Source organism: Mesoplodon densirostris, chromosome 14 (genome assembly GCF_025265405.1).
Source record: "Mesoplodon densirostris isolate mMesDen1 chromosome 14, mMesDen1 primary haplotype, whole genome shotgun sequence".
NCBI lineage: Eukaryota > Metazoa > Chordata > Mammalia > Artiodactyla > Ziphiidae > Mesoplodon > Mesoplodon densirostris.
This window is the reverse complement of record NC_082674.1, coordinates 46,614,262-46,642,138: the sequence shown is the minus strand read 5'-3', so window position 1 is coordinate 46,642,138 and position 27,877 is coordinate 46,614,262. Positions and strand designations below refer to the sequence as shown.

At 37.7% G+C, this 27,877-nt stretch overlaps 1 protein-coding gene across 1 annotated transcript; it reads right to left on the bottom strand.

The window, feature by feature from the left end:
• Positions 1-543: 543 nt before the first annotated feature.
• CFAP36 (cilia and flagella associated protein 36) lies at positions 544-27,576 on the bottom strand. The gene is made up of 10 exons (XM_060116702.1): positions 27,242-27,576; positions 24,132-24,196; positions 23,425-23,526; positions 12,900-13,014; positions 8,729-8,816; positions 6,970-7,021; positions 5,254-5,356; positions 1,532-1,671; positions 1,195-1,344; positions 544-711 (listed from the first exon to the last, which is right to left on the bottom strand). The coding sequence occupies exons 1-10, from the start codon at positions 27,354-27,356 to the stop codon at positions 610-612; spliced, it is 1,032 nt and encodes a 343-aa protein (XP_059972685.1). The 5' UTR covers positions 27,357-27,576; the 3' UTR covers positions 544-609.
• Between the last annotated feature and the right edge of the window lie 301 nt (positions 27,577-27,877).

The following is a 27,877-nucleotide window of genomic DNA, read 5'->3' as shown; positions in this document are numbered from 1 at the left end:
ATCACCCTATACCTGTTCACCCACAGCTACTCTAACTCACCCAGTAGTTTCCACACAGCAGCCACACATCTTTTTAAAATGAACATTTTCATTATGAACCTTCCCTCACATTCCCCACAAGCCTTGCAAATCAGCACCCCCACCTATCTCCAATTCCGTGTGCTAACCCCCTCCCTCATTCTGTCTGTATGCTAGCCATACTGACAGCTGCAGGACCCTGTTTATGATAAAACACTGCCCTTTTCCCTTCTAACAAACACTTGGCTCTTCACTGGCTCCGTGAAAGCAGGGACCCTGTTGATCTACTAGGCTACTGTATCCTTAGCATGCAACACAATGCTTAGCACAAACAATGAATGAATGCACTATCAGCTTTCTATACCTTCTCTCCATGAGAGAACATTATTCAGAAATTTGTATTGAACTGGTCAGCATAAGTAACTGCCTTCCCCGCCACCCTTTACCTCAAATGTTTAATAAAATAGTAACAATAAGGTTATATTTGCATTTACAAACACAAGTATTTGAAACTAACAGGCTCTGTTTAAGGATTAAATAATTTATTTTTAAGAAATTTTGAACTACTGCTTTGCTAAATTGTTCTTAAAATTACTTATTAATAACTTCTTCTTTAAGTTTCTCTGCAAGCAATCTCCTCTTTAGTAATGTTTGCTTCTCCTCTGCTGTCATTTCTGGTTTCTCTGTCATTTCCTTAAAAAAAAAATAAAAGAAAAAAAATTGGCTACAGTAGTATAAGATGGGTTCATTTTCTAAAATTCCTAACATACTGCCTTGAACAAATATTAGAACATTCAGTAAACTAAAAAAAAAAAAAAAGCCACACATGGACTGAGTTCCCTAAATCTCTTCTTTGTAAAAATCTCTTCTTGGGGAAGAGGTGGTGGCTAGGGTACTGAAGCTGCTCTATGATAAAATATTTCAAAAGGCTCAGGTAAAACAGACGGCTGACCCTTCAGTGCTCAGAGCAGGGCAAGTAAAGAATCATAAAACTGCTACCATTTCTACTTCACAAAATCCTCCTATCACAACCATCTCACTGCCTAGAAGAGACTTATTAGCAGGTGCTACACTAACAGGGAGGTTAATATGAATAGATCTACAAGAGCACATATGCTGATTTTGAGAATCCCACCTGTAGATTTGCAAATTTTCACATACTAGAGCTAGCCATACCTCTACCTCCCCAGTAGGTTTTCCTTTCTGCTCCGAATTTTGTATGTGCTTAGTCCTCATATCCTTTCTCATGGACATCAACTTATCTCTCTTCTGCTTCAGATAGTGTTCTCGTTGCCGGAGCTCTTCTGTTCCAAGTGTTGATAAATTCTGGGTCAGATAAGAGGAGGAAAAATCAAGTCTGCATAAGTGGCACAGATACCCACTGACTGATTAAATTAGAAGTTTGAGTTCAAGACCGCAATAAAAGCCAAGTGTGTATGGCTGTTTACACTGTTTGTTCCTAGTACTTTATCATTTTGCTCATAGTTCTTAAAAAGTAATATTTTTTACTTACTGCTATTGGTCCCTCAATGTTTGCATGTTCAAAGCCAGGAATCTTCAGGTCTTTTTGTGGGAGGGAGGAACTTTCAGGCAACGTTTCCAGCTTTCTTGTCAAAGGTTGTACTGACTGATCAGCAAAATGCACTTTAACTTCTGGCAGTAATCAGACAGAGACCAATTAGAATATTATAAGAAATATTAAGTTATTACACTAGGTTCACCAAAATGAGCTAGTGGTAATAATACTTGGGTCTTTCTCATACTCATTCACTCAGCATGCATTGATTCAGTGCCTACATTGTGCTAGGCACTGGGTGAGAACAATAAATGTGGTCCCTGTCCTCAAGGAGCTTGAACTACTGTTCTTGTGAATAATGACATTTCAACAAATAAATACCAAGCTCCTGCTGTTTGGTACTATAGCTACAAAAAGATATAATTCTTGTCTAAAGATTAGAACTACAGTAAAATGTAATACAAGGTTGCCATACAAGCCAAATAAACAGTGCACTAAAATCCCTTACTAACAATGTAATTTTGGCTTTCAAACTTCTGCTTGCAGGCAAAAACTGTTAAGTGACCTTATATTTTCAGAACAATTATTATAAAGCTATAATTTTTTGTATTGGAGGAATAAGTGCCAGTAATATCAATAATCTGTACTACATACTGAAGATAACTATAAACCTACTAACATATTTAAAAAATGAAGATTTTAAGGTAAGTAGAACAGGGAGATCATCTTGATGCTTTGTGATAACCTAGAGGGGTGGGATTGGAAGGATGGGAGGGAGACTCAACAGGGAGGGGATATGGGGATATATGTATACATATAGCTGATTCACTTTGTTGTACAGCAGAAACTAACACATTATAAAGCAATTATACTCCAATAAAGATGTAAAAAACTACATAAATAAATACAGTAAGTAGAACTTGGAAGCGGATAGAACATGAGTACTCAATACCTTCCAGTTATATGGTAACTGTGCCAAGAGACAGGATTAACATGCTAATTGCTTTTGAGACTTTTTTTTTTTTTTTTTTTTTTTTGCTGTACGCGGGCCTCTCACTGCTGTGGCCTCTCCCATTGCGGAGCACAGGCTCCGGACGTGCAGGCTCAGCGGCCATGGCTCACGGACCCAGGCGTTCCACGGCATGTGGGATCTTCCCGGACCGGGGCACGAACCCGTGTCCCCTGCATCGGCAGGCGGACTCTCAACCACTGCGCCACCAGGGAAGCCCGAGACATTTTTTATTATAAGATAAGGTGGGGTTTTTTTAAGATAAAACATTTTCACTGTAATACATGGACTATGAAAGACAGCTGGTGAGACAAGCAAAGACACATAAAAATGATGCCAAGAATTAAAAGCATCATGGGAGAACGTGATATTCATGTCTCTAAATGATTAAAAATCCAGCACGGTAAAACCAGAAATAAAACTTTGCAGGAGCAAGAAACTTGCCCAAGGATCACTGCTTTAGCACAGGGTGAGTGGACTGACTGCAGTGCCAGGGAGGTTAGAAGAAGAAAAGCTCTTCAGGCTCTTGGACAGAAAGGGAAGTCTCCATGGAAGAGATGAGGCCGCCGCTAACACTCCAACCAACCTATACAGGGAGCTAGCTCAGAACTAACTTAAACAGAAATGAAGATGAGCTTCAACAAGTTGGTCAAAATATGCAGACAAAATTAAACATGCCATTCATATGATGGTGACTTTGAGCAGTGGTGGGCTTAGCCCCCAAATATGGAACCACAGAGCTGGGGACAAGACAGTAAAATTCTGAGGATGGGGGAATCCCAGGCACATAAGCATTTATATTCAATTCATATACTTGGTCTGGACAGTTCCTTGAGTTTGTTGGTTATGAACACCTTTTATATTCTAACTAGAGAGAAAAGTACCTGAAGCGAAAATACTTAACTTCTCTGATTTCTAAGAATGGAGAATCGGAAAGCCAGCTAGCTTAAAGAAAGATCATCTCATCACTGGCAACCCTGCGTCAATCTGAGAACAGATGCTATCCATTTCCAGCAGGAACCAGGGAGAGACATGAGCAAAGGGATAAGCAGGAGGTCAAACACCTTTATGATTCCTCCCACATTAGGCCTTTCTCATGGGCACTTTGTATGCAGTGATTGCCCGTAATATCAGATATACTCATTTTTTAAAAAAATAGAATAGTTTTTAAAAATTAAAATCATTACTTTTGAAATTATCTGCCAGTTTCTCTACCGCTAATGTGCATAATCGAGTTACAAATGGCTTGAGATTAAGTTTTCTATAATAGTTTCACTTAATAGTCAGATAAGCAAATGTATTCAAATTATGTCAGACACAAGATTAGAACAGTATATGTACTTAGGTCTATATAAAACAAAAAGCTAAATTTAGGCCAGCAAATTTTAAAAGCACTCAAACAAATCTAAAGCAGGTGCTTTCACAGACATGATTCAAATGAGGTTATTCTACTCAGAACCTGCAGAATATGAAAAAAGAAAAGAAATTATTAGATTTGCTAGGAAGGAAAAAGCCAGATAACTTCATAAACCTGCTTCTGTTTCATATGCCCCATTGTTTTATCAAGTAAGCATTTAGTTCCTTAAAACAGTGGATAAACATCAAACCTATCTATCTCAATTATAAAACTTCTATGAAGTGTAGAAAAACACAAGATTTGGAGTCAGAAGACCAAGGTAAGTCACAGTTCCACTATTTAAGAGCTCAGTGATTTTGGACCTCACTCAAGTTCCTTGAATTTCTTGTTTTAAAAAAATAAAAGAAAAATAAGGACCATAATATCTACCTCACAGAGTTACGGGTTTTTTTAATTGATAAAAGGACATGCACCTAAAAACCACAGAAATCCATAATAAAAATGAAGTAAATTCATGATCATGATTCAAGTTCTGTTTCAGAATTACCTGTCTTCTTATAAAGGAAATCAGAATACATATATTGAAAATGATTTGTCACATAGTGAACAAGATCATCCACTAACATTTCCCACAAGGATTCTCATCAATTTTGGTTTCAACAATAGTTTCTGACTAAACTTCTAAATAAATTGGCTACCTGTTATTTTCTAATTGTGTTTTAATTCACTAGGAAAATAAGTTAATATTATCTTTCCCTGTTCAGCTTCTAACTCTCAAACACCATGTAATTATGGTCAAGGAAGAGAGTACCAAATGTTATGTGAACATACCTTGAATGCTGTAGTCATGGCATAAAGGCTGGGGGCTTCCCCAAGGAATTTTGATCACAGCTCTGGGTTCCAAGCTTCACTTAGAAATTTGGGGGCTACGCCCTCTCTGTCAGCTATCTCCTACAAGCAACCTCTTTAGCTAAATTCACAAAGAACATTAAATACCGATGGCCATTCAAGACTCCCTCACAGGATTTTTTTTTTTTTTTTTTTTTTTTTCTGTTTGCGGTATGCGGGCCTCTCACTGCTGTGGCCTCTCCCGTTGCGGAGCACAGGCTCCGGACGCGCAGGCCCAGCGGCCATGGCTCACGGGCCCAGCCGCTCCGCGGCACATGGGATCCTCCCAGACCGGGGCACGAACCCGCATCCCCTGCATCGGCAGGCGGACTCTCAACCACTGCGCCACCAGGGAGGCCCCCTCACAGGATTTTTGAGGGTGAAGTATGTATGAGAAAGTAACACACTCTTTACAGTGTTTATGTATTCATATTATTCAGAAATTTCAGTACATTTCAACCTTACCTGAGGGTGGGTGTGCAAAATGTTCACCATCTCCTTGGGAATTATTCATTTTTGCAGTTTCATTGGCACGCATCGGAGGCTCTTCTGTTTTAGCCTCTGATAGCTTCAGGAATCAACAATATAATTTAACAAATACTTTAGATTAATTCTGAATAATTCACTACTTAAGGGATTCATACACATTAGTTTAAAAAACTATTGTCTACTGAATGGATAATAAATCAGAGATTCTATTTTTCCAAAGTTTTTAAGATGTTTCCACCATTTTTTATCTTCTACTTTTTGAGGTAGGTAAACATTCTCATTTCCAATCATGCAGTGCTAAGAATAACTAGTTTGGTTAAGACTTTGGATTCAGAAAGAAGTGAGTTCAAACCTAGGCTTCACTCTTACTACTCATGTGACCTTGACTAAGACACCAAGAAATACTCTAAAAGAAATAAAATCACTGATTTATAAGGTGTTTTTTCACTTAAAATAATCTAAAAAATATAATAATAATACCACTACTGTGATATGCCTGAAGCAGCCACAAACTGGTTTACAGGTATACCTCATTTTATTGCACTTCAATTTATTGTGAAGTCTAAAAAAACCATACACCCCGAAATATATTATTATTCAAGAAGCCTGATATAGTTTACATATAAATCAGAAAGTCAATACTACTGTCTTTTTGTGTGTGTGTCTGTGGCCACATTGCCCGGCCTGTGGGATCTTAGTTCCCCAACCAGGGATCAAACCGGCAACATCTGCAGTGGAAGTGCGAAGTCTTAACCTCTGGACCACCAGGGAATTCCCAGTACTACTGTCTTCTGAGAGCAGTTTTGAACGAGTTTCTGTTCTATACTCCCACATTAAAAAATATTATTAACTATGAATTTCACCTCCATTTACTAAAAGGAGATTTACTCAAAGATACATAAATCCCTTCTAAATCCTAAAACATCTCTCTTTTGCTCTTCATTGGTTACCTTGGAGTAAAATAGGTTTTTTCAAATATAGTAAATGATACAAGCATGTATCATAGTCATTGAAGGAAAAAAAGGAAAATGACTTTCAAGCAACTGAGAATTACTTTATATTAGGTTTCACTCTCCCTTCAGGGAGATTTGAGAAAATGTGGAAAGGGAAGCAGCTAGAAAAGGGGGGAGGAAAAAATAAATATTATCTTCCCTCACCTCAGCCAGATACATGTTTAATTGATCCTTAGGAAAGATTGGGCCCTTTATGGAAACAGTTCTTAATGAAAGAGGAGTATGCCAGGAAATGTGAAACTGAATCATTCTGCTTCAAGCTGGCAATGTTAAAGTCTACAAGGGACCCTCAGTATTAACTGCAGATGCTGTTTCAAAACAGTAAAGGAATCAAGGCGAGTGGGGAAGTAAAATTTTTTTTAATCTTCTTTTATTCATAAAATTAAGGGGAATTTCTATTAAAAATTCCCCCAAAAATGAATGGTATTACGTACAGTTTTTTTGGAGTGAACAATTTCATTCTTTATCGGGAATTTAAAAGGTAGGTCGCTGGATGAATTATAAAGTGAATAAAATTATAAAGTCAAGTATAAATGCTCAGAATTGCCAAGAAAATATGAATACTCTGAGGAACTGTGTCGTTCCACCTAAGCTTAAACTTTAATAGAAAACCCAGGTGTAAACCTAAGGGATAGCAGCAATGAAATATTTCTATTATATTAATATGTTTTGTAGGCACCTGCTTTTTACTCTTTCTTTCTTCCTCCTGGTCATATTCTTCTTTCGATTTTCTGAAATATACAAAAATAAAGTAGAAAAGTAAACGTTCTCTTTTGGTCAAAGAACAAATATTCAACAGGCAACGTGCTAACCTAAGCTTACAATATGTGCAAGAAATTTTGGAAGCAAAGATGGAAATAATCAGGCTTAACTTAAAGCAGCTTACAATCAACTGAGAAAGACATACATAGGCATAAACAGCATAATATAGTTAGCCACATAAAATACAGGTTTACCTATTTCCTCTGGAGATGTGAAGGACCCCTAGCTAAACAAAGAACAACAGGTTTGAAATCCTAAGCCCAAATGTGAATGGCAAATCTCATGAATATGGACTTCGATCTCTCTCTTTAGACAGATCAGTTACATTCCTCCTAAGATCCATTTCTCCCCTCATTCTAGTTTTTCCATGGCATCTGAGCTACCACACAGCTCTCCTGATGCCATTATGCCAAAGCCCTATCAGCTTTTGTAAACTGCTCACTGAGGCAAGTCTGATTTAGGAAAATAGCCAATTCAACTCTCATACATGTTCAGGATTAAGTTCCACTGCTTATGCAGTAGTACACCGCCCCCAGAAGCCCGTAGAAAATACAGTAAAATCTAGAAGCACAATGCTGATCAGTTTTCAAACCACCAATCAACCAACAAAAGCAACCAGTACAAGTCAAAACTGCCAGTCCTCTAAACCTATTACCAAATATCCTTAACTCTTCAAATCTTTCAACTCAGAGCGTTGTGTGTTGTCTCAGGCTCCCACTTGCCCTCGCCATGGAAAGGAGGACCTGGCAGGAAAGGCCGGGGTTCACCCGCAAACTTGCCTCCCTCCCCACAACCACTCAAATCCCCTGAAATTCAGCACAAAGTCCTACAGCTCCTTCCACAGTCCCCCACTAGGCCCATCCTCCTAACCACCATCCTACCTAACCTCCCTCCTGCTTTGGAACCGGGGACAAGTTGGGTAGGTGGGAGGACTACAGGATGCTAGAAGATGGTCATGTATGTGGTTAGAGTGGAGAGCCAGGGCCACCAAATGCCAAGGCCCCATTCTGCAGGGGACACAAATAGCTGCAGGTATCCTTTTGCCTTAAACCTATACATTCCCATAGATTTAAATATTAAGTGCTCAATTGCCCCTCTCTTCTAAAATTCCCATAGGGGTCAGGGGACAACAGGCCCAAAGGGGGAAACGCCCCTTTAGTGGGCTGCACATTCCATGCCAGGCATTTGGCTGAGAATCACGTAACTGAGGCAAGAAAGAGACCAGCAAAGAGTCAGCTATTTGGACTGTGGAGTCTGGGATGTCCAACCTCCTACTGTGAGACACCTGGCATAAGCCTCCTCTAATACCCAGATCCAGAAGCCAAGGAGTTTCCTGCTTATCTCAGGCCACTACAGCCCTTCCAGGCATCAGGCTGGGTCTACTGCATCTTGTTCCCATTGGTGGCTAGTTTCCTATTCCCATGATGGGAGTGGAGGAAGACCCTCCCATCTATGCTGATCTGGTATGTCATCTGAAAATAATTTTTTCTGTCCATTAAGAAATGTAATATATACATAATTATAAACAAATAAAATGATAAATCATTTTCATAGTCTTTAGGAGAGAATTCAGATATTTTACTAGTTCACAGTATTTTTTTGGGTAAAAAGAACATATGCAGATCATACTGTAATATTACTAATGATCCATTCAAAAAATAATTAAAGAAGCATACCTGAGAACTTCTCTTAGGATTTTCATCTCTTCCTGTTCAAGGTCACTGACCACATCAGAACCATCTGTTAAGCAGTCAGGTAATACACCTGTTCAAAACCAAAGACCATACAGAAGAATATCAACTCAACTGAAACACTTATTTTTCACTATTCTAGTTCACCAAGAAGTACAAATAAGTTTATTAAGATCTATCACTTTAAAAAAATGTTCTAAGCTATTATCTTTGTAACTATGGTCTTTTTAACTTTTTCTTCTTTTAGGGAATCAGCCCCACCAAAAAAGCACAATTTTACCTAGAAATGACTCTTGGTAATTATTTGTATTGCTTATTTAAAATAACAATAATAATATACGACAATAGAAATTAATTGCTTATATTTAATATAAGCAATTTATAGAATTAATATAAGCTATTTATAGAATAAATAGCTTATATTTAAGCTATTATCTTCCATAATCATACTATACAGGACATACCATTGAACTCAATAAGCTCCTAATAATGAAACTATGCTCTCAAAAGTATTCCTTAAATGAGAAAAGCATTTACAAAACAAAATATAAAATACATCATTAATTGAAACAGCATGTTAATACTCTTCATTCATACTACAACAAATGCTACTGAAAAGGGCCCCGCTTACTACATGCAAAAAAGAATGGTGCTAAGCACTTAAGGGGAATATAAAGATGAATAAAACAACCTCTGCCCTCAGAGCTTCTATTCAAATATTGGACTAATAACTATAAACCAAGGCAGTACCAACTTTGGCCCAAAGCAAACAGTAATTCATGGCAAGCAATTTTAAGCATTGGTTTCATTTACTTTATTACCTATATCTTCCTGATAAGCAGGTAGACTGGTAATAAGCGTTCTATTTTTATCTATAATTATTATATTCCCAAAACATTAACAGCATGTCCCCTAATTTTTACCTTCCATTTCTTTATCCATATATGACTATGGGATTTTGGATCTGCTCTAAATTAAAGTAGCTTTATTATTCTAATCCCCTGATGTTTAAATGCATTGTAAAGTAAACTTGTCATTTTGAGATAACTGCAGATTCACATGCAGTTGTAAGAAACAATACAGAGAGATGCTATGCACTCTTTACCCAGTTTCCCCCAAGGGTTACATTTACAAAACTATAGTATAGTATCACAACCAGAAAATTGGTCTTAAGTGCATTTTTGCTCAGTCAAAAGCTATACAATTAGTATTCTCCTATTCACCTTTTATGGAAAATTTTAAAAACTAAGGAAAGAATAAAACAACAGTATGCAATACCTCAAAACTGTAATAAGGAAGACACTTTTATATTCTATTACAAGTTAATCACTAAAGGGATGTTACCTATAAGCTTAAATTATGCATAATGGCCCATCTCTGGGAACCCTGCTTCCCAGGTAATAAGCATTAAGCTAAAATAGCTTTGTTTAGCTCACAGGAAACTTCCTGACCAGGCCCATCTGTGAATGACTGCAGGGAGGAAGAAATTAACACATCCCCTCCAGAGGCTGATGGGAACCAGAAAAGGTTTGACTTTACTCCCTCCCCTTTTAGTATAAAATGAGCCTGAATTCTAACTCAGGCAAGATGGTTCTTTGGGGCACTAGCCCAACTTGTCTCTCGATTACTGGCCTGTCGTGCAGCAAGCAGTACGAGCTTAGACTCGGTAACAAAACCATCAAAATAATGCTCTGATTTGCATTTTCCCCAAATTCTTTGATGAGATACAACCAGAATCCAGAGAGCCTTTGAATTTTTCTCACATAAACAAACAGTCTGCAGTTTTGAGTGCAATCAACATTGCTCTAAGGTACTTTGCTCTGGATTTATGTTAAGTGAAATTCTTAAATACAAGTATTAAAAATTCATGGCAGAACTAAGTATTAGTTTATGTTTAAATGTAAGTAAACTGTCACACCCTGTGGTTTGACAGCAGCATTATTCCACATCATTCCCCTCGTCCTTCCTTGCTAATATAAGCCATATGTGTGCAGTTACCAGGCAGCCAAGTACACAGAGGCAGGGCCCCACCCGACCCCACAAGAGTGACTCATGATTTAAGCCAATTGCAATTGGTCTCATTCCCCCTGCCAGAGGGTTTAGAAAGGCATGTCACCCCAATCCTGACCAATAGGACCTAAGGGGAAAATTCCTAGGGGGCTTCCATGAAAGTGTTGTCTTGCTAGTAAAAAAAAGATGTACAGGAAGAAACATCCCTTTTCTTCATGAGATATTAAAGTCTGCATTCGATGCAGCCAGAGTGCAATCATGAGAGAAGATCCTGAGAATGGCAGAGTATAAAGAGGAACCATGTCGGAGCCCTTAATAACATCACTGAGCCACCAAATTAACCAACCCTGGACCTTTCTTCCCTCCCTTCCTCTGGACTTCTTGTTCAATTGAGATGATAATTTCCTACTGCTTAGGCCATTTTCACTGAGGTATTCTGCTAATGGCACCCTGAGGCACCCAGCTGATACAAGCTATGTGTAACTGTTCTCTTTTAATTAAAATTTAAATGTTTCTGGTTAAATTGAAAACTATAGAGTACCAATATCAAGTTCACTATTTCTTTTATCAAAACTGATCCCCCCTGGGCTTCCCTGGTGGCGCAGTGGTTGAGAGTCCTCCTGCCGATGCAGGGGATGTGGGTTCGTGCCCCGGTAGGGGAGGATCCCACATGCCGCGGAGCGGCTGGGCCCGTGGGCCATGGCCGCTGGGCCTGCACGTCCAGAGCCTGTGCCCCGCAACGGGAGAGGCCACAACAGTGAGAGGCCCGCGTACCACAAAAAAAAAAAAAAAAACTGATCCCCCCAAAATAATTTTAAATAACACGAAATAATTATTCAAATTTTCCCATAGGTCAGAATAAAGCATAGCTGCAGGAAAACACAAGAGAAAGGGATTTTATGAAGCTAACCACGGTAGAGAAACAAAGAAAAAGAGACTGTTTTCCAAACTTATTTACACCAAAGCAACAGCACAGTGTCATGCATCGTTCAGGGTTAGGATGGTGCTATCTCCAAACCACAGACAACAGCTGTCTTACCTGCTGTGAAATGAATTTTAGGATTTTAGGGAATAGTTTTGATGGTGGTTGGCTCTAAAGGATATAGACTTTACACAGATCAGACAAATGAGAGAACCCACAACAAAGGCCCTGCAACATTCTAATGTTTGCCCTGTAACAACAGAAGCCCTATTGTTGCATGCTCCAGACCCTTAAAAGCAAACGGTACAACTAAACTATAGCTCCCATATCTTCAAGAAACAAGCAAAGAAAAGGCCCTGCTGCCAAACCATTAGAGTTTGGCATGGTAAGGAATATCAGTGGCAATCTATTAAGCAAAGGAATACACAGGTATTAAGGTCATCAGAGTCAGAAATGGGAAACTGAGATAAGCACCTGGGGTGAAAAGCAGATAGTACAAAAACAAGAAGTATGGTTAGAAACCCTGATGTTCTGAGTCAAGATGTCAAATATACTTCAAGTGCACAGGAAGGGAAGAAAAGCAGGAAGAGCTAGAAAGAACGTGAGTTTAGGCAGAGAGTTAAGGAAAAGATAAAGCTAAAGGTAGTTACCAAGGGCTTTGAGTTCTGCTTTTTCTTCCACCTGATGGTGGCGCAATCCTATCTGCCCATTGCCCTAGAACAGTAGTTCTCAGTGCGGGCCCAGGACCAGCAGCTTTAGCATCAGCTAGGAACGTGCTAAAAATGCAAAGTATTAGGCCCTACCCCAGACCTACTGAGTCAGAAATGGGGAGACAGCCACATGTGTTTCAACAAGCCCTCCAACTGCTTCCAAAAGCTTGAGAACCACTGTCTCCTATAAAGCCAGAAGAAGAGTAGTCACCTTCTCTCGACAGTAACTGTAATTGTGACAACTCAAAAATGCTGAATTTCACAAATGCAGTGGCTGGGCAGAAAAATCAAGCTCCCTGAAACCTAAAACATTAAATCAAATTCTGGTCTGCTTTCTTTGAGATGTCAACCACTCAGTGATCAGGAAGTTTGCACTCTTGTATCTCTTAAGTCAGCCATAGACTTTCCAACTTGAAATAAATTTATACAAGGCAGCTACATCAAGACCATATTAGTTAAAACTGCCACCAAAAAAATGCATTTAGCACTTAGATTTCTAAATTCAATCTTTTACCATTTCTCTCTTGAATTATTCGAATGGCTTGCAGCTGCATTTCAATGTTTTTCTGGACCATCATTGCTTTAAAGATAGTAAAATCTTCTGCTGCCAATACAGGTTGCAAAATGGCCTGTGAAAAGAAGTCAGGAAGTTAAACGAAGATTCAAGTTTTAAAACTATTTCCCAAACACTCAAATCATTTCCACTGCAAAAGGTGCATTAATTCAAGAATGCTGCATTGTTATTTATGACTAGATGACTCAAAAGGACAATTTTAAGATTTTATTCTAAAAACCTTTAAAGTAGGTTCTCAAGAGGCTGACTCTCCCAACCCCTCCATCCCCACCCTCCAGGAAGCTAAGGCAGACAGTGATACATTTTCCAAATGAGCCAGTGCTGAGCAACTCAGAAAAACAACACCAGAATTGGGCTTACTTTTTTAAAGTTACCACTGCAATATCCGGATCTGTTTTTCAGCCAAAATGATGATATCTATTTGGCTTAGCCTCTGTCAACCTGAAATTTACTCTTTGGTGATAAATCAGTAACTACAAAATAATCCTTGAATTAATGAAATTACCAAATCAAATAAGAGTAAATGCCAAAAAAGAAAAATGAAGCCTGGAAAATAAGCATAATGTGGTAGGAGTAATGTGAGAACACAACTGTAGTAGTCCTATAGGCAGAAAGTTTCATGGAAGAAGTAGAGTTAGAAATGATGATAAGAAATCTTTTTCTGGATGAAACAGAAGTGTAATAAATTAAGAAAAAACAATAAAGGTATCTACCTAGAGTACCCAAATTAACACTCTCTTAGCTACAGAGAACTATTGTTATATCAAAAAGCAAACAAATCCCCAAGCTAATCAGTAAGAAGAAGAATAAGATTTGAAATGCATGAAAACCCAAAAGAAAACACTCAGATATTATTCACCTTACTCAAATCTTATTTCAAGCTTTACATGACATTCATGGAAAAGGTGACCACAGGAATCATGCAGAGGTAACTGAGGGTGTGCTACTGTTCACCAGGTAGGCAGCAGCGATAATGTCAAAGACACACCTCAACAAATGTTCCATCAAAGAGCTCTAAACAAAGAGGAAGGAGTCCTTCCTGCAGCAACCAGCTCACATCCTAGACAAAAGCAGTACAGCAAAACAAAATAATAAAGTGTAAAAGCAGCTCTCTGTGACATTTATAAGGAGTCCCATGTATAAGGATACCCATGTATCTCCCCAGGAAAAAAAGACGGGAAAGTTTCTTTTCCTTTAAATTCACATATACTGTTCAAAAGGCCCAGGGCAGGGGATGACAAATAGGTGTCATCTATGTTTAACTGAAAGTTGCAGCCCAGGGACTTCTCTGGCGGTCCACTGGTTAAGACTTCGCCTTCCACTGCAGGGGATGCGGGTTGGATCCCTGGTCGGGTAGCTAAGATCCCACATGCCTGGCGGCCAAAAAACCAAAACATAAAACAGAAGCAATATTGTAACGAATTCAATAAGACTTTAAAAGTGGTCCACATGAAAAAAATCTTAAAAACAAAACAAAAATAAAGTTGCAGCCCAGTGATCAGTATTAAAGACAACTGCAGCCAGCCTCTGTAATAGAGTAGTTATGTCTGGTCTGCCAGGGCTCCCTTATGGGATTACACCACCACATAACATTGTTCTGGCCTTCTTAGACATCTTATTAGTAATATCAAGCACTCTATCCTCATCAACAAACACTTGAAGGCAATGTGTCAACTAGAGCTATCAGCAAGTCAGTGTTTGAGCTGATCCTTAAAGTTGTAATGCAGGGCTTCTCAAACAGTGTTCTTAACCCATCTAAGAAATGCGGGAAAGAGGGCTTATTAAATGCATATTCCTGAGCCCTACCCTAGACATAATTAATCTAAATTTCTGGACAATGGGTACCCAGGTATCTCCCCACATAATTCTTATAACATTAAAGTTTGAGAACTATTGATACAATGGGGGCAAAAAATGAGCCCTTGATATCAAAGGCTACTTCCAGTTTAACCATACGCCAGCTGCATGACTCTGGGCCAGCTGCATGACTCTGGGCGTATCATTTAGGCTTCTGGGCATCAGTTTCTTCATCTGCAAATTAGTATTATAATAATAACAATAATAGTAATACAGTATTTTGTCAATTCTAAGACTCCATAGATTGGCAAAATAAACCATTCTTTCGTGTATCAATAAGAAAAGGAAAAAACCCTGCCAATTAAATTATAACATGCCATCAATTATAAAATGCATTCTCATTTCAGACACTATGGTAGAAAATTTCCATTTGAGAATGAAGGAGATATAGTAATAACTTTCTGGCTGGGTGTTAAAATTGAACAGCGTAAGGAAGAACTTTTTAAACTAAAAACTCCTATAAAAGTAATTGTTCTGGCCCTTTTGATTAAATATCAAACTGGTGTGCTAAACCTAACAACTTTACAGCAGTTGGTCTCTGCTGGTCCAGGGAAATGGATCACCCCTCTCCTAAGAGCTTCCAATAAGGGCAATTAGAGAAACTAAATACAAGAGTTACTCCAAAAAGCTAGCAAGTAGTTTAAAAACAACAATCTTAAGTATCCTTTAAATTAATTGAAATGTCAAACTACTTAGAAAGAAGAGTATGAGATAAAGCAAATGTGACGTTACCTATGTTTGAGAAAAGCACACTGGCAAAAATATGAACGTTGAGTCTTCTGACTTAAGTAAGTATTAAAAATATCCAAACATGTTCATACGTAGCCTAAAGTTACCCCATATCTCTGCTTGGAGTTAATCATACCATAGTTTTGAAAGGTACAAGTGGTTTCATGCATTTATGCTGCTCCATTAATGGACAGAACCACAAGGTGAAACAAATGAATTCATTACTATAGCTGGAGACTTCAGTAATGGACAGATTCAGCAGGCAGAAAATCAATAAGGACATAGTTGAACCAAACAGCACCTTCAGTCAACTGGATCAAATTGACATCTCTCCAACAACAGAAAAATCATATTCTTTTCAAGTTCACATGGAACATTCACCAAAATAGACAACATTACAGGCCATAAAACACATCTTAATAAATTTAAAAGCATAGGAGTCATACAGAGGATACTCTAGGACCACAACAGAATTAAACTAGAAAGCAGTAACAGAACAACAGCTAGAAAAACCTAAAACACTTGATTAAGCAACACACTTTCAAATAGCACATGAATCAAAGAAGCAGTTTTAAGAGAACTTTAAAAAATATTTCTAACTAAATGAAAATGAAAATATAACTTATCAAAATTTGTGGGGTGTAGCAAAAGTAGTGCTTAGAGGGAAATGTAAAGCACTGAAGCATATATTAGAAAAGAAGAAATATCTAACATCAATAATCAAAGCTTCCACCTTAGGAAATACAAAAAGAGCAAATTAAATCCAAAGTAAGCGTTAAGAAAAGAAATAATAGAAATTAGAGAAGAAATCAATGAAATTGAAAAATAGAAAATCAATAGAGAAAATCAAGAAAATTAAAAGTTGATTCTTTAAAAACATAAATAAAGCTGAAAAACCTCTGGCCAGGTTAAATTAAAAAAAAAGATGAAGAAGGCATAAATTACTAATATCAGAAATGAAAAAGGTGACACCACTACAGATCCCATGGACACTAAAAGGGTAATAAAGAAATTTTATGAACACCTCTATGATCACAAATTTGATAACCCAGATGAAATGGATCAATTCCTTGAAAAACACAACCTGCTAAAACTCAAAGAAGAAGAAATAGAAAATCTGAATAAGTCTATATCTATTAAAGAAATGGAATCAATAATTAGTAACCTTCCAAAACAAAAAGCACCATGTCCAGATGGGTTCACTAGTGAATTCTACCAAACATTTAAAGAAAAAACTATAGCAATTCTATACAAAAAAGATAAAATTTTGAAGAAAAGTTATAGATTCATATTATTTCTCAAAAGAATAGTGATTAAATATTTATTTGCAGAAGTTCAATAGCATAGCCTATAGAACTGATGTGAAAGCCTTTCTACTGATTCAAAGGATTAAGGGGGAAAAAACTATAACTATTAAGTCCACTATCTCTTCTATTTTTAACTTAATCAATTTCTATGCTATTTTCCCACTACCCCTCCCTGCAAGATTCAGAGCAGCATTTACCTGTATTTGAATGTGCATATGAAAAATTCCCTCAGATAAGATACTTGAAAAGAGAGAGAGAGAGAGAGAGAGAAAGAAAGAAAGAAAAAGAAAGAAAGAAAGAAAGAAAGGAGAGAAAGAAAGAAAGGGAGGGAGGGAGGGAGGGAGGAAGAATTATACCAATTCTCTACAATCTCTTCCCAAAATAAAAGCAGAGGGAAAAAAAAAAACTTATTTTTTGAGGCCAACATTATCCTAATACCAAAAGTAGACAAAGAATTCTCAACAAAGTATTAGCAAATTGCATCCAACAATATATAAAAAGAATTATACATCACAACCAAGTGAGAATTATTCAGGTATGCTGGGCTGGTTCAACATCTGAAAATTAATTAATGTAATCAATGGGTTAAAGAAGAAAAATCATATCATAACAATAGATGCAGAAAAAGTATTTGACAAATCCAACACCCATTCATGATAAAAACTCTCAGCAAACTAGGAATAAAGAGGAATATCCTTAACCTGATAAAGAACATCTACTTTAAAACCTACAGCTAACATCATACTTAATGGTGAGAGACTTGATGCTTCCTCATTAAGATCAGGAACAAGTCCCCTCTCACTACTTCCATTCCACATTATACTGGAAGCCCTAGTTAATGCATTAAGAAAAGGAAATTAAAGGTACAAAGAGTGGGAAGGAAAAAAATAAAACTGTTTTTATTCACAGATGATGACTGTCTGTAGAAAATCTCAAAGAATCAATTTTTTAAATTCCTAGAATAAGTAATAGCAAGGTTGCAGGATGCCAAGTTATTATACAAAAGTTAATTGCTTTCCTATACACCAGCAATGAACAATTGGAATTTGAAATAAAAAGCACAATACCATTTACATTAGTACCACAAAAAAGAAGTACTTAGGAATAAACCTAACAAAATATGCATAAGATCTATATGAAGAAAACTAAAAAATTCTGATGAAACAAATCAAAGATGATGTAAATGAAGAGCTATTCCATGTTCATAAATAAGAAGACTCAACGTTGTTAACATGTCAGTTCTCCCAAATTTGATCTGTAGATTCATGCAACCCCAATCAGACTCCCAGCAAGTTAATTGTGGATATCAACAAACTGATTTTTAAATTTACATAGAAAGACAAAAGACCCAGAATAACCACAGAATATTGAAAAAGAACAAAGTCAGAGGACTGACACTACATGACTTCAAGACTTACTATAAACTGCAATAATCAAGACAGTATGATATTGGTAAAAGAAAAAAGAGATTAATGGAACAGAATAGAACCTGAAAACAGACCAACACAAACAGGGTCAACTGACCTTTGACAAAGAAACAAAGGCAATCCAATGAAGAAAGGATCATCTTTCCAGAAAATGCTGCTAGAACAATTGGTCATCTACGTGCAAAAAAAAAACAACAACAAAAAACAAAAAACCCTAAACACTGACCTTACACCTTTCACAAAAAATTAACTCAAAATGGATCATAGATTTAAATGTAAAAAACAAAATCATAAAACTTCTAAAAGATAGCATAGAGAAAATCTAGAAAACCTTGGCTTTTGGCAATGATTTCTTAAGATATAACACCAAAAGCACAAACAATGAAAGAAAATCAATAAATCGAACTTCATTAAAATAAAAAACTTCTGCTCTGTGAAAGACATTGTTAAGAGAATAAAGAGAAAAGCCACAAAAGAATATTTTGTGAAATATTTGCAAAACGCATATCTGATAAAGGAGATTTGTATCAAAAATATCCAAAGAACTCTTACAGCTCAACAATTAGAAAACAAACAACTCAATTTAAAAATGGGTAGGGCCTCCCTGGTGGCGCAGTGGTTGAGAGTCCGCCTGCCAATGCAGGGGACACGGGTTCGTGCCCCGGTCTGGGAGGATCCCACATGCCGCGGAGCGGCTGGGCCCGTGAGCCATGGCCGCTGAGCCTGTGCGTCCGGAGCCTGTGCTCCGCAACAGGAGAGGCCACAACAGTGAGAGGCCCGCGTAACGCAAAAAAAAAAAAAAAAATGGGTAGAAGAAAACAATGAGATACCACTACATATCTATTAGAATGGCTAAAATCCAAAAAACTGACAATACCAAGTGTTACTGAAGACATGGAGCAACAGGAACTCCCACTCATTGCTGGTGAAAATGCAAAATGATACAGCTACTTTAGAAGAGAGTTTGGCAGTTTCCTACAAAGCTGAAGTTAATCTTAATATATAATCCAGCAATCTTGCTCCTAGGTATTTACACAAATGAGGTGAAAACATTATGTCCACGCAAAAGCCTGAATATGAATATTTATAGTGACTTTATTCATAATTGCCAAAGACTGGAAGCCACAAAATATCCTTCAAAAGGTTACTGGATAAACAAATGGTGGTACAACCATATAATGGAATATTATTCAGCAATAAAAAGAAATAAACTATCAAACAATGAAAAAAACTTAAATTCATATTGCTTACTGAAAGAAGTCTGAAAAGGTTACATACTGTACAATGTCAATTATATAACATTCGGAAAAAAGCAAAACTAGAGAGACAGTAAAATGAACAGCAGTTGCCAGAGGTTTGGTGCAAGAATGGAAAAGATGAATATGTGGAACACAGGGGATTTTTAAGGCAGTGAAACTATTTTTAAGGCAGTGAAACTGTAATGACGGATATATGACATTATATATTTGGCAAAATCCATGGAACTGTACAACACAAAGAGTGAACCCTAATATAAACTATGGACTTTACTTAATAATAACATATCAGTATTGGCTCATCAACAAATACACTACACTAACTATACTTCAATTTAAAAAAAAGAAAAAATATATACTACACTAATGAAAGATGTTAATAAAAAGGGACACTACATTAACTGCTCAATTTTCTGTAAACATAAAACTGCTCTAAAAAATAGTCTATTAATTTTTTTAAATCTTACTAGAAGTCACACAGATATTGTTAATTATCTTGTGTGTATTTTTAGAAAAAGAAAGTTATACCACATATGTAATATTTTCAATGATACAAGTTATTGGGAAAAAAGCATAATTTTCCCAAATTACTATTATTAGAGGACAAATGTTTCTGAAAGTGTTAATTTCTACTTTATAAAAGTCAAAGCAAATCAAATAAAAAACAAAAACAAAAGCAAAAACACTTTGTCTCTTGCCATATAGTCATCCCTGGCTCTTGCAATACATAGAAATCAAAGATGAGCTCTATCCTCACCAAAAAAAAATCACAAGCAATGAAAGAAGCCATTTTTGCCTACTTCAACTGAAAAACAGCATAAAATTAGAAAATCAACTGAACACAACTGAAATAATAAGTATCTCAATATTTATTATATTATTATATTTTTCTGAAGTCTGTAGAAAGATATCCTAATTCATGAGCATTTTTTGAGAAGTCACACATATATGACAGGAAAACATGCTCTTAAAAAGCTTTTTGTTGGGACTTCCCTGGCGGTCCAGTGGTTAAGACTATGTGCTTCCACTAGAGGGGGCACAGGTTCCATCCCTGGTGGGGAAGGTATGATCTGCGTGCTGCACAGAGCAGGGAAGGGAGGAAGGAAGGGAGAGAGAAAGAGAGAGAGAGAGAGATAAAAGAAAGGAAAGAAAGAGAAAGAGAGAAAGAGAAAAAGAAAGAAAGAAAGAGAGAAAGAAAGAAAAGGAAGGAAGGAAGAAAGAAAGGAGGGAGGGAGGGAGGGAGGGAGGAAAAGCAAGAAAGCAAGAAAAGAAACAGAGATGGTAGTTGTGGTTGTGGTTGTTTTTAAACTAGAGGTCTTCATCTGATGCACTCTTTACTACTGCTGATTTTAATACACAAAGAGTATGCCAGGACCAGTGGTCTAGGGCTAACGATGACCAAACCAGGTGAAAAGAATTTTGCAGGTCGGCTTTAGCAGTACAATCAATGAGAGGGGAGCTGGCAGCTGTTTTAAAAAATCAAAATCAAACCAAACAGACCAGAACAAAATGAAAAGTACCTCCTAAACTACTCTAGGCAAGAAATTGGCTTCTTGAATTCATTCTTAGGCACCCTATAGTAGCATAATGGAATCAGCATTCTGACCTTTATTTACAAAGATTAGATTATTGCTGCAAAGCAGTAAATAGCATGCTTTGGGCTGTTTTTCTGATTAACAGCGATGGCCTTGTGCTGATTCAATCATGTTACCTTCAGTATCTGGGGCTAAGAGTTTGCTCCAGAAGAGAATAGAGCTAACTAGTCCACATGGGGATTGAACACATGACCTTGGCCTAATTAGCACCCTGCTAATCAACCACCAAAAAAGCTACCATTAATTAAGAGGTGCTTCCATTTATAGACCACCTTATATGTGTCAGGTATTGTGCTAAATGCTTTATGAACATTTTCGCTCAAATTTCATAAAAACCTTTCAAAGTAGATACTACCCCTATTTTATAGATATAGAAACTGAGAATCAGAATGGATAAGAAAGGAAAACTGTAAAACAACTTTGCCCATGGTAAATGAAAATAAACAAAAGATCTGGGACTCAAATCCAGGTCTGTCTGTGTCAGAAGGCTTACCTCCTTGTACACAACAAGGCTGTACTACCTATCAACTTCAAATCAAAAGGTGTTGTATAACTGAGCAAAAGAGAAGGATGTGTTACTATTGATCTGAAAACAGTATTTTAAAATTCTGAACATCTTCATTCAAAAATAATTTAATAATTTAAAGTCATCCTGATAATGAAAACAAAAGATGGATGTGACTACTATTACTATGAACATCTTTTTTCACAACGTAATTCAGATTCATTCATAATAATTTAATTAAGAGGCTGACAAATATTAACCAAAGCAGAAAATATTCCTGAAGAACAAGGAAAATAAAAACAAATACCAATGCCTTAAATTTAAATACTAGTTAATAATTTTCAATAAATTCTTCAAGGCAAACAGATGTGTAAGAAACTATAATTCAAGGCAGTCGAATTGAATTGAAAATGTAAAAGTGCTCAGTGAGGTAGAATGCGTGCTAGTCTGACTAGAGGGATCAGGAAAGTTGCATTTCAGCACACCCTGATGATGAGATGGACTTCTCTGGCTAAGGAAAGGATGGAGGGAGGAGGAGGTGGGAGCTGAACATTCCAGGTTAAGGGACTACCATGAGCAAAGCCAGGCACATGGATGCTTACAAGAGCAAGTGGCCAGAACTACTAGAGTGTGTAATGTGTTGGAGAACGATAGCAGGAGAAGGTTAAAAATAATAATTTCAGGTCACATCATAGACAATCCTCACTAAACTATAAGGAATTATAGTTTATTTGGTAAACTATTTGGTAGTAACATATCCCTATACTCAATCTCTGAGCAAGGGCTCTCACTTGGAGTGCCTGGGCTGGTATCCTGGCTTTGTTACTTGGCTGTGGACTTTGCACTAGTTCCTTAATATATCTGTGCATTAGTTTTCTCATTTCTAAATGGAAGTAAAATAGTACCAATTTCTTAAGGATTGTCAGGAAGATTCAATGAGATAATACATGCCAATTGCTTAAAACAGCAGCTAGGGACTTCCCTAGTGCAGTGGTGGTGGTGCAGTGGTTAAGAATCCGCCTGCCAATGCAGGTGACACGGGTTCGATCCCTGGTCTGGGAAGATCCCACATGCTGCAGAGCAGCTAAGCCCACGTGCCACAACTACTGAGCCTGTGCTCTAGAGCCTGCGAGCCACAACTACTGAAGCCTGCGCGCCTAGAGCCCATGCTCCACAACAAGAGAAGCCACCACAATGAGAAGCCCACGCACCACAACAAAGAGCAGCCCCCGCTCACCACAACTAGAGAAAGCCCGCACGCAGCAACGAAGACCCAATGCAGCCAAGAATAAATAAATAAAGACCTTGGTGAAAATGAAAAATGATTAAAAAAAAAAAAAAACAGCAGCTAGCATGAGCCGTCAGTAAATATTAGTTATAAATACACATAAGACCTACTTCAATCCAGCACTGCAGAACTAATGAGACAATAAAGTTAGTTCTAAGAGAAGGAAGCCCAGGAACTGTGCACTATGTACCTGCTAAGATTAGAAACCGGGCAACTGCAAAATTGTCAGAGATCTATATAAATAAAACAGTAGTTTGCATAAAGCCTGTGATCTAGTATAGTCCTGAGTTCAGAAATCTCCTTTTTAATAGCATCAGTTCATTATGCCTCAAATGATCATTTCTCAAGGTTGTTATAAAAAAGAACCCATATGTGATAAATTGGCTTTTCACTCTCACAATGTCTAGAATATTATACTTTGACAATCAAACATAGTAAATTTAAGTGAAATCTGAGCATTTTTGTTAAAATTATATATTAGCAGAAAAAAAAACAAAAAACCTGTGATGTATGGGTCTTTGCAAGAGGAGAAGTGCATGCTTCTTGAAATTGATCTTCATTAATTCCAATTTCTTTAAGGTAACTTTCTAACAACTTTTCAACCTAAAAATAGAAAGTTAAATTTTTGTAATTTACATAGAAAAATTCCAAATTCCAAATTTTACATTGAGTTTAGAAAAGTATAATCAAATGCTTGTTTGCAATTATTAATCTACATAAAATTATATTATATGGCAGTGACAATGTCTTTCACTGAAAAAACAAACAACAAAAAGTGAAAAATTTTGCAGAGAATCAAATGAAATTTTATTTACTCTCCCAGAAATCACTGAAGTCAGGTTATGAAGTTTGATGTGGTATAACTCTTCTGCTACCCAGAGGCATTTCTTAAAATCTCAAGACAACATGGCTAAATTAATAATTAACACTCCCTTGGATGTATCAGCAAAAGAATAAGAATAAAATTTAAATACCAGATGCAAGATCCCTTAAAATAGTTGTCCTAAATCTATTTCTTACATTCTAGAGTCATAAGGATTGAGATGCACAGAGAACACTTGGAGTCTAATGCAACTGGTAGTACTATTAGGGTAGATTGGAATTTTTTAATTAAAGAATTTTAATGGAAAAATCCATTTTTAAAATTCAGAACATCTTGAATTAATATTATTCGAATTACATTTAAAATCACGTAAAAAAATACTCACTAGTTCTTTGTACTCCTGATGAATCTCCGTATAGGTCAATTTGCTTTCTTCTTCATCATCAAAAACTAAATTTAAAAGAAAAATATTGCATAGTGTAAAAAAACAAGTCATTTCACTAATGCAAATATCAAAGTCCACTCTAGTTGTCTTACAAATAGAACTCTCAGTCTTATAAACCAGCTCTTCTGCTTTAAACTCTTGGGATTAAAAAAAGATGTATATATGCGTGTGTGTGTGTGTGTGTGTGTATAGTGTTAGTTGTAAACAGGTTTTTTTTCCTACTTAAAATCTACTTCATATGGAATATGAACACTAATTTGCTACTTATCAATCAATAATATAAGGCAACAATTTCTTTATAAACTTTAAATGGAACATTATTGTTGATAGTTTTTAAATAATTCCTTTTACAACAGGTTCCAGATTATTTTATCATACTGGAACTTTGCTGATCCAAATTTTACTGAAAGTTACTAGGCCTTCTTTATTACATATAAATCAATAATGAAATAAAAATAAAAACAAATGTTTACTGAATGATCATATGTGTGAAACAATGTAGATTAGAAAGATACATATTCCCTCAAGAAGCTACAATGTGATTAAGGAAAGAAGACAAACTCATGAATTGTAAACAATAAACCCCCTTTTTATAATGTTCCCCCCAAATGATCTTTCTAAAATGCAAAACTAACTTCTGTAATTTTCTATTTAAAACTCTTCAATTACTGCTCTTTGCCTAGAGAATAAATCCAAAATACTTAGAAGACCAGACAAAACCCTCCAAGACTGGATCCCAAATCTCAACTCCCACCACTCCAAAACCCAAACTTTGCACTCTTAACAATACACAATTACTTGGAATACTGACAAATGTAACACAAAAAGACAAAAAAGCGCCATGCCTTTGCTCAAGCCCTTAGATCTCTTTGCCTTTACCCGGCCCCCCTTCTCCTAACCATTCTCCAAAATATTGCAAGTGGCACATTTTCCATGATCTGCTACCCACTCCCAACTCCTAGGCTAGTTAGATTACTTCCTCTGAACTCTTACAATACACAGCACCATGTGCCTACCCTTATTATAACACCTGCCACTTTTTTTTTTTTGCGGTACGCGGGCCTCTCACTGCTGTGGCCTCTCCCGTTGCGGAGCACAGGCTCCGGACGCGCAGGCTCAGGGTCATGGCTCATGGGCCCAGCCGCTCCGCGGCAGGTGGGATCCTCCCGGACCGGGGCACGAACCCGTGTCCCCTGCATCGGCAAGCGGACTCTCAACCACTGCGCCACCAGAGAAGCCCCAACACCTGCCACTTTACATTTAAATTCCATTTACCTGCTTGTCTTCCCCACCAAACTGCAAACTTCTCAAGTACAAGGATTTGTTTTATTCATCTTTCTATCCTCATCTTCTGGCCGAACGACACTCAATAAATTTTGAAATAAAGGCTGATATTACAGAGTAGTACAAAACTAATTTTTAAATTATCTGAGGTGATGAATAGCACATTGACAACCCAAAGTCAGTGAAATATAAACATTATTATTTCAAGTGTCACTGGGATGTTACTTCCATTTCTCCTGGCATCTGCTCTATATAACACTGGGCATACATGCAATATAGCAGCTACTAAAGCTGTTTTCAGTTAATTTTGAAGCCAAATTACTACATTACATGTTTATAAGGCTGAGGATTACTGTTTCCCTGTAAAATTACACAATCAGGTGAGTACAACTGAGATGCAGCCACTTTTGACATCTGGGGATTAAAGGAACAATGCTTTTTTTTTTTTTTTTTCCATTTCAGCATTTAGTTTCATTCAGTAGGGTAAATGGAATCAAAAGGTGACATAATTTCCTTTTTCTCCTAAAGGAGGTCAGAATACCACCACATGCTTCATCAGTCTCATAATAGCATTTTAAATTCTTAAAAAGAGCAGAAATAAAAGTTATTTTGAACTTATTTTAAAAATTACCTGTAAGAACAATACTTAATAAATACTATTTGAATTTTGCTCATGGCAATGAGAATGTAATGAAAAGATTCAGTGGTCAAAGTAAATTTCCTCTTTACCAGCTTCATGGAATCTTAGGGCTGAAAGGACTCTTAAAAGATCATCCAGGATAACCAACCATTTGATAGTTGAATTCCCCTCTATAATAACTCCATTAAGTTGTTGTCAGATTCATTCAAACACTGCTAGTGGCTGGGGAGCTCATTACCTCCTGAGGTCAGGCTAATTTATCTGGGATACTCTGTTATGAAGCACTTCCTTCACAGAAATTTGTTCCCCTCTAGCTTGTACCCACTGACCCTAGCTCTATCTCACTGAACCTTACAAAAACAAGTCTAATCCCTCCAACATAAGACAGATGTTCAAACGATTAATGGATATGGCTACCCTTAAAGTCTTGGCCGGCTAAACAACTGCGACAACAGCCTGGAATTATTCATATGACATCGTTTCTGGTTCCTTTTCCATGAATGGGCTCCAATTTGTCTCTAAGAACTGAATGCAGAACTCCAAAGCGTGAACTGATCAGAACTTGGAGGTACCCTTTCCTCACAGGAAATGTTATGACACGGTTACATAACTCATTTGTTGTAAGATACCCTCCATTTTTGGTATAACCGAGAGTCAGAGAACTCAAAAAAGGGAATACAGGCCACCGAGATCACCGGCTCTGGGCCTGCTGGAGTAATCACACACCCTTCTCCCACCCACTTTTAGGTCAACTGTTGGGATCAGAAGGAACTCAGAAACAAACTGACGTCTCCCCTCCCAAGTCACTGGGGAAGTTGTTGAAGAAACCCACACAAACAGTGCACCTGCCCAGGGCAGAAAGGTGCAGGATGGGGTGAGAGACTCAACATAGGATTAAAGTCTGATGTTTTTCGGATGTGTGCTTGGGCCCAGGGAGAAAGGTATCTCTGTCCTCGTTTTCATTTCCGTGAAGGAAAGGACGGGCGCAGTGAGAGCAACACATCCTAAAAACCAGCTCTAAACCTGGCAGACAGTAGTGGAGACCGGGGAGATGAAAGGCAGTTTGTGGAGAGGCTGTTGGTGTGAGAGGTGAGAAAGGATTGACGATTCGGGATATGAATTTTACCTTCACATTTCTGCTCCACAAAGTCCAAGATGGGAATGGACCAGTCCGGGCTCCGCAGAAACCCCGCGATGCTCTCCACCACCCATTCCACCTCGTCCTCTTCTTCCGCAGCCATTCCGCCCCGAGGGCCGCCGCGGAAGCGTAGGCCAGACCCCCGGAGCCTGGAAGGCCTTTCGGCCGCAGGGAGCCGAGAGGAAATGGGAAGACAAGTTGCCCCCGCAGTCTCGCAGTCACCTGGATAAAAGCTACAAACCAGTTAACGTAAAACGGTCGCTATGGCAACACGCATAGCCGCCCCTAGAAGCCGCCCGGAAGTGAAGCCAGCTTCCGCGGAGCTAACGCGTCTTGGAGAGAGGTATTTGAAGAGCTCTTCCGATTGGCTGGAAAGGAACAGTATTGAGTCGAAAGGTAGCCTTCCTCCCATTGGCCCGGAGCTGCTGGGGCAGAGAGCAGGAGTGTCGCCATTGGCTGGAAGTCCTGGAAAAAATCTCAGCATTCCCTCTAGTTAAATGCGTGGGACCAAGGCTTAGAAATGGCGCTGGGAAGGCGAATCTCACCTGGACTATGACTGAAAATTTTAAAGGCTTCAGTTCACGGTTGTATCCCCACCACTCAGTCCCGAACATTTTCACACCC